The following is a 12432-nucleotide window of genomic DNA, read 5'->3' as shown; positions in this document are numbered from 1 at the left end:
ATGTGAAAACTTTTTTATTTTTATTTCTAATTTTTCGAAAAAACTTTGGTAATTTTATATACATATCTGTTTAACAATCTTATCAGGATCCATTTAAGACTTTTATCTGAAAAGTGCATTGCGTATATCTCGAGATATTAACATTTCAATGCAACCATGTCAAACAAATTTTTAATTATTTTTTTCTATGAGAGTTTTTTTCAAACCTCTTTTTCTCCGCTTTTTTTTTTGTTAATATTTTCAGATATTTTTGTATGAACACAACAAATAAAGTACCTTGGCACTGCTGTTTTTATCGAGAGAAAGTAAAATCTGGATAATTATCTGGATTTTTCAAAAATCTATACAGATAAAGTTTTTGTTGTTTTTAACACGTAAATTGTTTTGAGTCCGCCCGCGGACTGCCACCAAGTAGGTACGAAGTTCGATTCCTGGGTGTGGTAAAAAAATTATATACTTTTAAAATTATTATACTAAAAACTAATGGAATATATATAATTTCAGGTCAAAAGATAAAATTCATGATTTAAAATCAAATAAAAACTAGTTAAAAAAGAATTCTTTTTTGTTTTTGTAGTTGTTTTTTTAATTTCGCTAAGACATGTATTAAAGAGCTATACAAGCTCTTCCGAAGCTATCTGTCAAATCTCAAAGCTTCGGTAGAGCTTCGGTAAAGCTTCGTTTAAAATGCTTATAGAGGGTCAAACTTGTATAACGTTCTCCTTTTTCTATGCCCAACAACCTTACTAAAGTTTAAAAGAAGCTGAAATGTAGCTTTTGTAATACCTTAACCGAAGCTGAAATGTTAGTTGGGTACTTTGTATTAATACTTTTATATTTCTTTAAATATCAACGCATTATATAACAAAAATAATTTCAAATCTATTTTGATCTTTCTATCTTGAGAAACGTCAAAATTTAACCACTAGTGTCAAATTTAACCAAACGTCAAATTTTAGCCCACATTTTAACGCAATTCGCACACGGCCTAATTAAATTAGGGTAATTTAAAATCAAGAAAAACAACAGAAAATACTTTTTAAAACAAGAAATAGATGAATTAAAAGTGAAAAAAACGTCAACACATTGCTCCCATTTTTTCCTAGAGCTGCGTACTGATAAACGAAAAGCAAAACGAAATTTTTCGTTCAAGATTTCGTTAGGCTATTTTTGTATGGAAAATTTCGTTTCGTTTCAGCTGCGTACTAGTCTTAAGGCTTGGCCACACCGGAGGGTATGCGGTAGAGGTACGGGTAGCGGTAACGATATTTGTATGAAAAAAATTCCACATCTGAACGTTGATATGTCAGTTTGGAATTTTTTTCATACAAGTACCGTTACCTCTACCCGTACCGCTACCGCATACCCTCCGGTGTGGCCAAGCCTTTAAGCCCCGATGCGTTTTTTTTGTCCAGTTAAGCCCGGTCGTAATAAAATACACTTCATCTTGTGATTGAGTGGCTTTATTTCATGTGCGATGTTTATTTCTATAGAATGCAATGATGAAATCAATTGTTTCGGTTCAAGGACAAAGGACACTTGAATAGCAGAAATATTCCAGCCATCGCGTCCAATCCGAAAATTCATAAGTTTCAAGACCCAATTTAAAAGTGAACCTAAAAGCAAGCCAATGGAACATACTAATTTGTAAAAAGCAATCAACAGTGCTTCTCAAACTTTTTGCTATAAGAAATATTCCCATCTAAACCCTTCATTATACCCAAAAACTGTCACTGTCATTTCCGATTTCTTCGCTTGTTTGAAATATTTTTGTTTACTTCAAATGAAAAAGAATTTTTTTTTAACAATCTTTATTAAAAAAATACAATAAAATTTAAATATTTTAAATAAAAATAATGGCTGCAAATAGATCACGTCGAGCTAATGCAGGAAATAAAATATCCAAATTAATCGAAGAAGAGGAAGAAGATGATTTTTACAAAACTTCTTATGGTGGCTTTCAAGAAGAGGAAGATGACAATGAATATGTGTAAAAAACTATTTTTTATTTAATTCTTTATAAATACGATATAAAAGACAAACTTTTCCCATTTAATTTAATAGACAAAAAGACGAAGAAGAAGATGTAGTTGATTCTGACTTTAGTATTGACGAAAATGACGAACCAGTTTCGGATAACGAAGATGCTCCAGAAAAACGAAAGAAAAAAGGAATCAACACAAAAGCTTACAAAGTTTGCAAAAAAGTAAGTTCATTTATAAACAATTGTTTATCAAATTCTTTCTTAGGAACCTTTGCCACCGAAAAAAGATGCCAAATCAACGACACCCAAGAAAAAACTTACAAAAGTCGTCAAAAAGAAACTACGTCCAAAATTCACAATTCACGATTCGGGGAGAAAGTCGATTCGTGCATCGACAGCCATCAAAACAGAAGCAACAAAAATTCGACTCAAGGAATTGATCGAGGCGAAGAAGAAGAAAAAGAAGATAATTCGAGTTGAAGAATATATGCCAACTCAGGATGAACTACTTGAAGAAGCTAAAATTACGGAGCAGGAAAATATTAAATCACTTGGTAAGCTAGCAGGCTGAATTTTGGTAAACAGGTTGATATTGAGGTGGTTAATAAAATCTGTGAAAAGTCATGAAAATTCCTCCGTACGCTTGACCCGTTATAATGGGTTAAAAGTCACAATTCATTTATATCTCAAAAACTACGATTTAGAAAAATAAATGTGCTCTAAAAACTTGTAGCTGAGCTGATTTTACATAATATTTTCCTCAGAAGTTTGCTTGGATCACTTACCGTTTAGAAATTACAGTCATATAACGGCCATTTTATTCATTATGTTTCAACTTGAAGGAAACTCTGAAGTTAGCTAACTCGATAGTTGTCTTCAAATCAACCGTTGAAACTCAAGTTAAAAATTAGTTTTATTCACTAACTTCTCAGTTTAAAATCTAAATTTGATCTACCTTTAGTTTGAAAAATATCCCTGCGATATTTGTGACAGTAAAAATAAAATAAACGATTGGGTCGCACGTACTTATTTTTTTTTTTTTTTAATTTAATTTTTGATTTATATACAAAAGTTCAAACCCAATAATAAATATAAAATATAAAAATAAAATAATAAATCTGTAACTTTGCAGATTAATTTCATATTAACCTCGTCACCCATAGTTCTAAAATAGCGGTATCTACATTTAAAAAAATAAAACGTAAGACTGCCTATTTTGATAGCTTTTCTAAATTCATTTCAAATGTAAGAAAACATTTTTCTGAGCAAAATAAACTAAAATTCTTTGTAGAAAATTGAATGAAATTTTTAAATGTATCCTTTCTAAAAATAACAATAATTTTACCAGAATTTTAAGAGAAAAATTAAAAAAAAAGATTTAAATTTTGGTTTTTGAACAGTTCCAATGATTTAGGTATTTTACCGTTCGAAATAAAATATTTGGTTCTAAAATTCCAAAAAATGTTGCTTTCACATGCTTTTTGTTTTGTTATGATACTATTATTTTTTACTGAGATACAGCCTATCGAAAATCATTAAAATAAAAACGATTTTTTTTTTGTTTCTTTAATTTTTTGGACTAGTGAATGCCTACACATGTATATCGAAAGTAAAAAATAAAAAATAAAAAAAAAAAGACACACGTGAGCGAAAGTTCTCGTACGATGTCATATTTAAGGAAGAAAACCTCTAAAACAAATCTTAATTCCTCATTTGTTTTACCTACTTGGTTACATATTGTTTCAACAATTTAAAAAAAATACATTAATCATATTTCTCCAATCAAAAATCTCAAAAAAAAAACACAATTTGTTAATTTTGTTTTTGTTAGTTCACTACAAATTGTTCCCTTGTTTGTAAATACGTAATTCCATTGTAACGGGTCTTACACAGTTTTATAATTGTTTGTCCCTGGCTTGTGTACTTCACTGAACAAAGTTTTAATAGCTTGTACAATGTACACCTTATACCTATATGTATTTATTTGTTAGTATAATGTTCAAATATTTAAGCACTGTTTACACAATAAATAATTTTTTAGGGTCACAATCTCAGTATTAATCAGAATATTTGACTCGAGATGTTTTTGAGCAAATTATTTCAATTTTGGATTAAAATATGCGCGTCAGCTGTCAATACAGTTTGGCCTTTTAAAAAAATGCCAGCCTTGGAAACTTTTAGAATGTTAATTTTTTCCCATCTTTACGAAAAAATTTCTCATTTTTTTAATTTTCAGATTGAGAAACTTTAAAAAAAATTTAACTAATATGAAATTATTAAAATAAAATGCAAAAGTATTTAATATATTTTATATATTTTCACCCATACCCAAATATAGTAATCCAAAAAAATTTCGTCAATAAAAAAAATATACAAATCTTTGCTGTTTTCTTTTTGGTGACATGATGTGATATTCAAATGACATTTAAGAAAAAAATATTCTTATTCAGGCTGTTAAAAGACAATATAAAGAATGCATACTGTTTTGGAGTGTCTATGATGCGTTTATAAACACGGCTGTTAACCCTCTCAAGCTTTTATATCAGGTTAAAATTATAAAAAAACGTAGACAAATTTGATTAGAAAATAGAAAATTATTTAATTTCATTTTTGCATTTTTTAATATGGAGTAAAAGTTGGCATTTCCAACCCATTATAATTAAAATGCATTTAAAAAAATCTTCATCGCTTTCTTCTCCAATCCTTCTTCTAAGCTTCTGCCATTATTGGTTTGTCAAAGTTTGCGATTATTTCGCCAGTCTATGAAACGGGCAGCTAGTTTTTGAATAATTTTTTAAAGCTTTGCTCTTTTACGTTAATACTTTTACATACATACTGTGAGAGATAAAAAACGAAAAACCCATTTTAGTGACTTTTGATTCGCTATAACGCGTCAAGCAGACAGAGGAACTTTCAGGACTTTTCACAGATTGTTAACCACCTCAATGCCAACCTGTATACCAAAAATCAGTCTGTTACGAATTTTTTCCTTTCTTTTGTTTTTTTCCTGTCTATTCTTATTGGGTTATTAAATTTACACCATAAAACGTTTTAGAAAAATTCCAAAAAATGGAATTGGAAAAGAAGAAAACTCGTCCGACCAAGCGGACTTTTGCTGGTACGATGATTCGTTACCATTCTATGACAATGCCAATTGTAAAGAAGTCCTCCAGAAACGAAAGAAGTCTGGGAGATTCTGAAAATGACAACAAATGTGAGAGGACATTCATAACTTTCGACAACGATATCGATGATAAAGTCTTCCAATCGATATTCAAACCAATTCGGGTTAAGGATAAAGGAGGATACATTTGTGCTATCACAAAGTTTGTTTTCATTACAAGAATTTCTTTTCTATCACTTCTATTGATTTATTCTTATATTTTTTTTTTAGACTTCCTGCTAGATACTTTGATCCGGTTACACAATTGCCATTCTATAGTATTCAGGCATTTAAAATATTACGTGAAGCGTATTATTTGCAATTGGAAGAGAGAGGCAATATGGAACATCCGGATATGGCCAAGTGGGTTGAGTGGCGTAAGATGGTTCGTGAAAATCGTCTGAAGTCATCGAATAAAAATAATACCACCTAAGATTCAAAAATCAAGAATAGCATTAAAAACAAGATGAAACTTATAATTCCAGGTTTTTTTTATTACTTTTTAATTTTAATTGTAAATTTTAATTATTATTTGAAAAATGGGTGGGCTTATTAGAGCTTATTATTTTTCATAATGATATTTTTACATATATGATTTTATTCATTTTTCGACTATTTTAAATTCGGTTGGGTTACATGTGTAGCTCAATATAGACAACGACAGACGGTTGCACACTGGTTTACTATTTTATGAATTTGCTGTATCATTGCAGTTTTCAAAGATAATTTTTTTAATACACTTACATCAAAAAGTATTTAAATTCAAACAGAATAAAACGTATTGGAAGAATATTAACAATCACACCCTTGTTACGGATGACGTTTCTACTAAAAACCTTAAAAAATGACTCACTTTATTTCAGTAATTAATTAAATTGGGAAAGAGTGAATCGAGAATTATGTTTTTGAAATTTGAAATAACTAAACTATAATTTAGCGCTTTAAGAGCGAATCGTTTAACTTTAACTACAAAAGTCTTAATAGGGATAAATATCCAAAATCTAGAGGCAAACTATAATGCAAACAATACAAACGATGTCAGTTAAAGTCCATTTTGCAAAATTGTTGGACAACGCAAAAAAACTGAATAGCTTCTATATTTTATTGTTCTCAGATGTTTGACCTTCAGATAAAATAAAGATTATGTGGATTTGACTCGAATGAGATAAAAATTTTATTTCTATCGGTTTCTGGCAGACAGGTATAATGGTTTAAAAACGTTGGACTTATTACGTTCTTAAAACTTACGGTTTGAAATTTCACCCAAAAGCCAAATTTTGAATGAAATAAACATACAACTTATTTAAAACAAAAGTTTTAATGATAGCAATAGATTAAGAGCGGAATTCAGAGTCGTTACTCAATAAAATTTTTTCTGAAGCGTAAGTTTGAGATAAATTTTCTGAGTGTTTGCCCAAGCATTTACTTTAAAATTTCCTGAGTAGGAATTCATAAGCTTAAAGTAAAGAAACCCTTAGGTTTTCTCAACCTAACCAGTAGCTGAAGTGGGTCAAACGCAAGAGAAAATGTTCACTTGAGTAAAATTTTTACTTGAGTAACGACTCTGAATTCGTCTTTGATAGAGTGTGAGTAATCAAAACAAAATGTGTTATACATACATAGTAAAACAAAATTTTTTGTTGTGGTCTATTTTTTACTTGAGTAAAACAAAAAATGGGAAAATAAAGATAGGTTCGAATAGTCATTCTTCGGTTAATTTTAAATGAAAAAACTTTTTGAGCCCAGCATTTTGAAGAAAATTTAATCTTTTTATTTACAGCAATGCAAATTTGCAAAGAATCTAAAAAATCTTAAAATTCCTTCTTCAATTTAAAAAAACAACTCTTTAAATGAAATTGAGTGGCAAAAAAAGTATGCACTTTAATTTTTTTTACAAAGATGCATTTTTAGAAAAAAATTTCAAAATCGTTATAGCCGTTTTGAAAAAGTAATTTTTAATGATTTTTTGAAAAAAAAAAAAAAATTAAAAACAAATTTGGTATGCCATTTTGTAGAAACATTTAATCAACACGTAAAACAAAATTTCAAACAAATTCATTGTCATGTTTTCGAAAAATTGAAAAAAATAATTTTTGGATAAAAAAAAAAATTTTATTTTTTTTGTTTATCCAAAAATATTTGTTTTCAATATTTTTAATTAAACATTGTCTATTAACGTGTTGACGAAGTTTGCGAAGTATGCAAGTTATAGGTACGAAAAAAATCGATTTCCTTTACGATTTTTTTGTGGTTCAAGAATATGTTTTTACAAATATCTTGGAATGCAATACTACTAAGGATCATTGTTAGTATAATTGTGCAAAATTATAACAAAATCGATCAAGCCGTAGAGGAGATATGTACATGTAAAAATCTTGTTTTTGCACTAAATAATCATTGTTATCAAAAAACAAAACCGACTTCAATGGATCAAACAGGGTAATATGGTTTTTCTAATACTTCCCATGGCTAAAACTGAACGAAATTTAAATGGCACCACATTGCAGCCACCAGTTTTCTAAAGTCCAAAGTTATGAGGTAATAAACACAAAAAAAAAATACGAATTGAATAGGTATCTCCTTTTTGGAAGTCGGTAAAAAAAACACAAATTTTTTAATTTCGGTAAAATAGGAGGCTGAAAATTTTGCAGTATTTTATACTAATAGGATGTGAAATTAAATCAGAGGATGGCCCGACAACTTCTTGGGCTTATGTATACAAGGTTCAAATAAGAAAAAAATATTTGAAAATAACGGCAACAGTTCAATATCAAGATATACATTTTTTAAAAAGCCAAATTGAATGCCTCCTCCTCAAAACTTGACTAAATACTTACTCCCTAACATTTCTGAACCTGCCCATTAAGTGAAAAATAAAAACAAACCCATTTTATTATTAAACTCAACATTCATAGTTTTATTATATTTTACTTACTTAACATCGATTAAAAATATCTTCTTTTTTTTTCCTACTAAACAATAATACTGTGTGCAATTTAGTATTATAATAATTGAACATCATTTAGACTTTATCAAAGTATAAACCTAAATCTAAAATTTAAAAAAGAATTTATAACAACAACAACAATATTAACTAATTGATCTAAGCTTTTTTCTTTGGCCACACAACATCGAAGACATAGTTTTTTTTTTAATTTTTCTATTCTATTCTAAAATTAACATTATTTTATTCCTGTTTCATAAATATGTCCAATCAATCATTCCAAATTTTCATTCAGTCACTTATCAAAAAAAAAAAACTAATCCTATATAAGCGTATCCTCATCTTGTGCTTCAAAAAGCATCAAAAGAGAATGTTGCGATGGTGATCGTCCCAAAGTCATTCCGCCCAATGATCCATCAGGTGAAAGTAAACCAGTCTGCAGACTATTATTATCTCTATAGCCGGATGTTGAAGATGTCTGCGAAACAGAATCCCATGATATTTCACTAAGTGGCTTTGGACGGTCATCCGGTGGTTGTGGTTGTGCTGGACCAGGGTGGGTCGTTGTTGACTCTTGGTGGCCATGACGAGATCGTTTCAAACGAAACGTTTTTCTACTTGAAATCTTTGTCCTTTGCAGACGTGATTTCTGATGTTCACCCGAACTATCATCGGCGGGACTTTCTGGCGATAATGGTGTAGTTGATGTTTCACCAGATGAATGTTTAAATTCCACTGAAGTTACAAATCTAAGTTTTGGAGCTTGAGCTTTAAATGGAGCCTGTTGTAGTGACTGAGAGTGTGACAAATGTGCTGCAAGACTCGGTGGAATGCCTGCAATTGTCGTTGTACTACCCGATTGACCTGCAGGAGTTTGACCCAATGTTGGAGCTGAACCAGCATTCTCTCCACTATGACTCTCACTAGTAACATGCTCACGATTTGTCCCCGTCGATCCGCTTGATAAAGATTCTCTCGGTGGGTGCAATGTTTGCTGTGATAGGGTATCACTTGGAGTTCCAATTACCCCTGAACCACTCCTCGAATCGATTGGAACAGCTGAAACATGTGAATGACTTGCTTGACCAGCTGTTCCAGTAAAAATCGAAATAAGTGATGGTCTTTGTTGGGATTTGTGACCATCTGGAGCGGTCGATGATGCTGCTGTGGCTTCACGTTTGGTGTGATCTGAGTTTGTTTGTTCTGAAACGGAACCTTAAAGAAAACAATTAGAGGAAGGTCTTAGTCATAAATAAAGTGGTTTACCATATCGTTTCTCTTCCAGTTCATCACGCAAATCACGAAGTTCTCGAGCTAATTCAAGCAACAGAGCTCCCTTCGATTTAATACCTCCTTGCGGTGGGGTGCCACGTAAGCGTTCACGAATAATGAATTGCATATGACGTTCGTGGTCTCCAATTGGTGGTTGAGCAATCTAAGAAGAAGAATAATTATAACGGTTTTGTTTATATAGTTTCTATAAAGCGATACCTTATGGAGAATAAATGGCATAAGAACAATATATAACGGTGTCCGATGAGTAACGACGAACTCCAAAAAGCTCCAAAGATCTGGAGCTGCTTCATTCCTTCTACCCAAATCTCTCATAACTCTTGCAATTCGCGACCATTCCGTCGCCAGACGATTCTCAAAACATATGCAGACTATCCTCAAAGCTAAAAATGCTGCTTGATACAATGATCCTGATATACGAGCAGGTCTTTTCGCATCTCGACTCCCAGTAAAAGTGAGTGAGCCAGCACGCAAATCCCCACCAGTTCTATTTATTTGTGCAACTGCTTGGCCTGTCCTACCTGCAGGAGGACTCATAGCATTCAAAACAGCAGTTAACAAAAATGATACATCACTTTGCTTCAACTCGCCAATATCTGATACCCCTCGACCCGAACAGACTTTCAAACAAAGCGGCATCAACAAATGCATCAGAAAACCCTCGGCCTTCTCTTGGGTGGCAAATTCAGCACTTCCACCGCAAATCTGAACTAATGAGAAAAAGTCAACTGGGCTAACTACCTGTAAGGCAACTAGCCGCACAACAGTGGAACAAAAGAACGCCGGTGGATTCTGAGACATAAGTGCAGCCCCAGCACTTGATACACCATCTGGTGCTGATCCAGGTTCATTGACAATTAAATTTTGTACCGTACTGATTAATGTTTTTATATGTTGCCAATGTAGGACATATGGATGGCGAACAATAGTCTCGTGGATACCTTTAAGGAGACCAGCAGCTGCCTCCCAATCTGTATTGCGTCTAATCGAGGGTTTCTTTGATATCTTTAGGAAAACTTTATCAATTCGCCGGAGAATTGTTACCATTGTGTTGCGTAAAGCATCACTTGACCATTCAGCACGAGGTAAAATTGCCTGCATGTAACGTTGAAGACCTCGACAGGCCATCGACTCTGGATCGTATGGTGATACTTTTAATAAAGAATGTGCAATTTCTGCCAATCGAATGTGACATTTAACATCCAACACTTCGGTTGGTTTTGTATCGTTTGGTAGTTTTTTGGCAAGTTCTTGTAAACGGGTTGAAGCTTTGCTCAAGAAATCACCGACAACAGAGAGGAGAACATCTCTAGGGCGGCGATATTCGGTGCGAATCATTTCAGAGTCTTCGGTAGAGTCGGCGAGATTCTTTGCTCTGGCATCACTCAAATATTTTGAATGGGATTCCTCTTCGAATTCTAAGCCTGGGGAACAGGGTGGTCCACGGTTGCAATTACGTTGACTGGAACCTTTGTGTTCTGGACTGTTGCGGTAGGGTCCGTTGTAGCTTTTTGCTAGACCTTCACAGTTATGGACCATGGTTCGAATGGCAACTGCTAATTGAAGAATGATATCCCGCTCGGACTTTCCTTGCAAAGGAATGTAACTGGGGGATTGGATTTGTTGCAGGTAGCATGGCAGAATTGCTTCCAAGATTATCTTAAAAAAACCATAACGCAGTTTGAATAGGTGTTTGTATATTGAATTTAAATAAGGCCTTACCAGCATTTGATAACCTCTTGTACTTTCAGCTGAATAAGAGACTACCATCACACAGAGAGTTATACAATCCAGGACGGTTACATCTCCATCTTCGTCATGATAGCAAAAATCGATGGCTTTAAGTGGTTTCGGTTCTTTGACAAGTTCCGCGATATTCAATGGATCTGGTGATGGATCTTCTAAGCTGAGAAGAAGGTTGAAAAGGCAGCTTGATTGTACCTTGTAGGCGAGAAAAGTAAGTCGTGGGATAAACAAAATTTAAGGATCCTTCTTACTTTGTGAGCTTCACCATAAGCTCCTTCTTCGTCAGTATCCAGAATTGCTGACACAGATCCAAACATTTGTAAGATAAACGGTTTTCGATTGAGCAGATAAAACTGCTTGACTGCATATTCTATCGTTGTTGTAATTAGTTTATTGGTTTGATGGAGAGAATAGACTTGCAGTAATGTTGGCATGATCATGAAATAACTTTTTTTTGAAAAATTAGGTATTTAAGGTTATTTTTTTAAAATTATTTCAAAACTTACCCATTTGTAGAAAAGATGTTTTTGAAATTGAAGGCAGCATTGATATAGGTTGCCATAACATAACGCATGATACAAGAATCTTCAGCATGAAGAATAGCTGCTCCCGAAAGAACATTCAAAAATAGCTGAATGTCTGCTGAATAGGCAAAATTACCAGCCATTGCTTCGAACATTCGAGCAATTAATCGTACCCACATGAATTTGTGTAGCACGTCTAAACCAAGAAGGGCCTGGACAAAAAAAATCATAAGTTTTTTTTCTCAAAAAATTTAAAATCCTATTACAAACCTTTCCATATTCTCCACCATTATGTAAATCCAAATCAACTTCTAAAGCTTTTCGTGGAAATGATGGTAATTTCATAAGTTCTTCGTGTAGAAATACAACTCTTTGTACGACCATGTCAACATTTTTCAAAATAGCCCATGTCAAATGAACTTTACCAATTTCAACGAATTTTTTACTTAATTCTTGTTTTTGTAGAGCTAAGAAGGAATCTTCTGGTTTCATGGGTATTAAGCGGACTTCAGGATATTGTGATCGTTTGAAGAAATATAAATCTCGAATGTACCAATTGGGATTGAGAATTTTGCCTGGAAATATACAAATTAAAAGAAAAGAAAAATTAATCGATTATTTCCTTACTAGCTTACCCGTGCGAGACTTCTCGCATGCTTAAATAAAAAGAAAGTATAGCTAGGTAGGTACAAATGTAAATGCAGAGTGTGTTTTTTAAAAAGTCGAGAATTACTAAAAAACTCCTGTTCATCCCTTTTAAAATACATTGGATTAGCCC

The 12432-nt window shown here is 32.5% G+C and overlaps 2 protein-coding genes across 2 annotated transcripts in view; one reads left to right on the top strand and one right to left on the bottom strand.

Annotated features, from left to right (window-relative positions):
* The first annotated feature begins 1747 nt into the window (after positions 1-1747).
* LOC129916315 (vacuolar protein sorting-associated protein 72 homolog) lies at positions 1748-5626 on the top strand. Its single transcript, XM_055996177.1, has 5 exons — positions 1748-1990; positions 2065-2194; positions 2250-2538; positions 5040-5310; positions 5379-5626. Exons 1-5 carry the CDS (start codon positions 1857-1859, stop codon positions 5578-5580), a joined length of 1026 nt encoding a protein of 341 aa, XP_055852152.1. The 5' UTR covers positions 1748-1856; the 3' UTR covers positions 5581-5626.
* Positions 5627-8334: 2708 nt separating this feature from the next.
* The window catches only part of LOC129913369 (protein unc-80 homolog), a 48762-nt gene continuing 44664 nt past the window's right edge, over positions 8335-12432 (bottom strand). Inside the window, 7 exon segments of the mRNA XM_055991996.1 lie at positions 8335-9306; positions 9358-9526; positions 9583-11043; positions 11107-11325; positions 11382-11577; positions 11637-11866; positions 11925-12229. Of these exon segments, the coding sequence (XP_055847971.1) occupies positions 8414-9306; positions 9358-9526; positions 9583-11043; positions 11107-11325; positions 11382-11577; positions 11637-11866; positions 11925-12229 (3473 nt within the window). The 3' untranslated portion in view covers positions 8335-8413.

This window comes from Episyrphus balteatus, chromosome 3 (genome assembly GCF_945859705.1).
Source record: "Episyrphus balteatus chromosome 3, idEpiBalt1.1, whole genome shotgun sequence".
Taxonomy (NCBI): domain Eukaryota; kingdom Metazoa; phylum Arthropoda; class Insecta; order Diptera; family Syrphidae; genus Episyrphus; species Episyrphus balteatus.
Note: the sequence above shows the minus strand (reverse complement) of the source record. Positions and strands in the feature narration are given on the sequence as shown.

Bases quoted from the DNA above. Each gene is read 5' to 3' on its own strand.
- LOC129916315 (XM_055996177.1), top strand. From the start codon at position 1,857: ATGGCTGCAAATAGATCACGTCGAGCTAATGCAGGAAATAAAATATCC. The intron at 1,991-2,064 runs GTAAAAAACTAT...TTAATTTAATAG, and splicing joins GAAGATGACAATGAATATGT to ACAAAAAGACGAAGAAGAAG. The intron at 2,539-5,039 runs GTAAGCTAGCAG...AAAACGTTTTAG, and splicing joins GGAAAATATTAAATCACTTG to AAAAATTCCAAAAAATGGAA.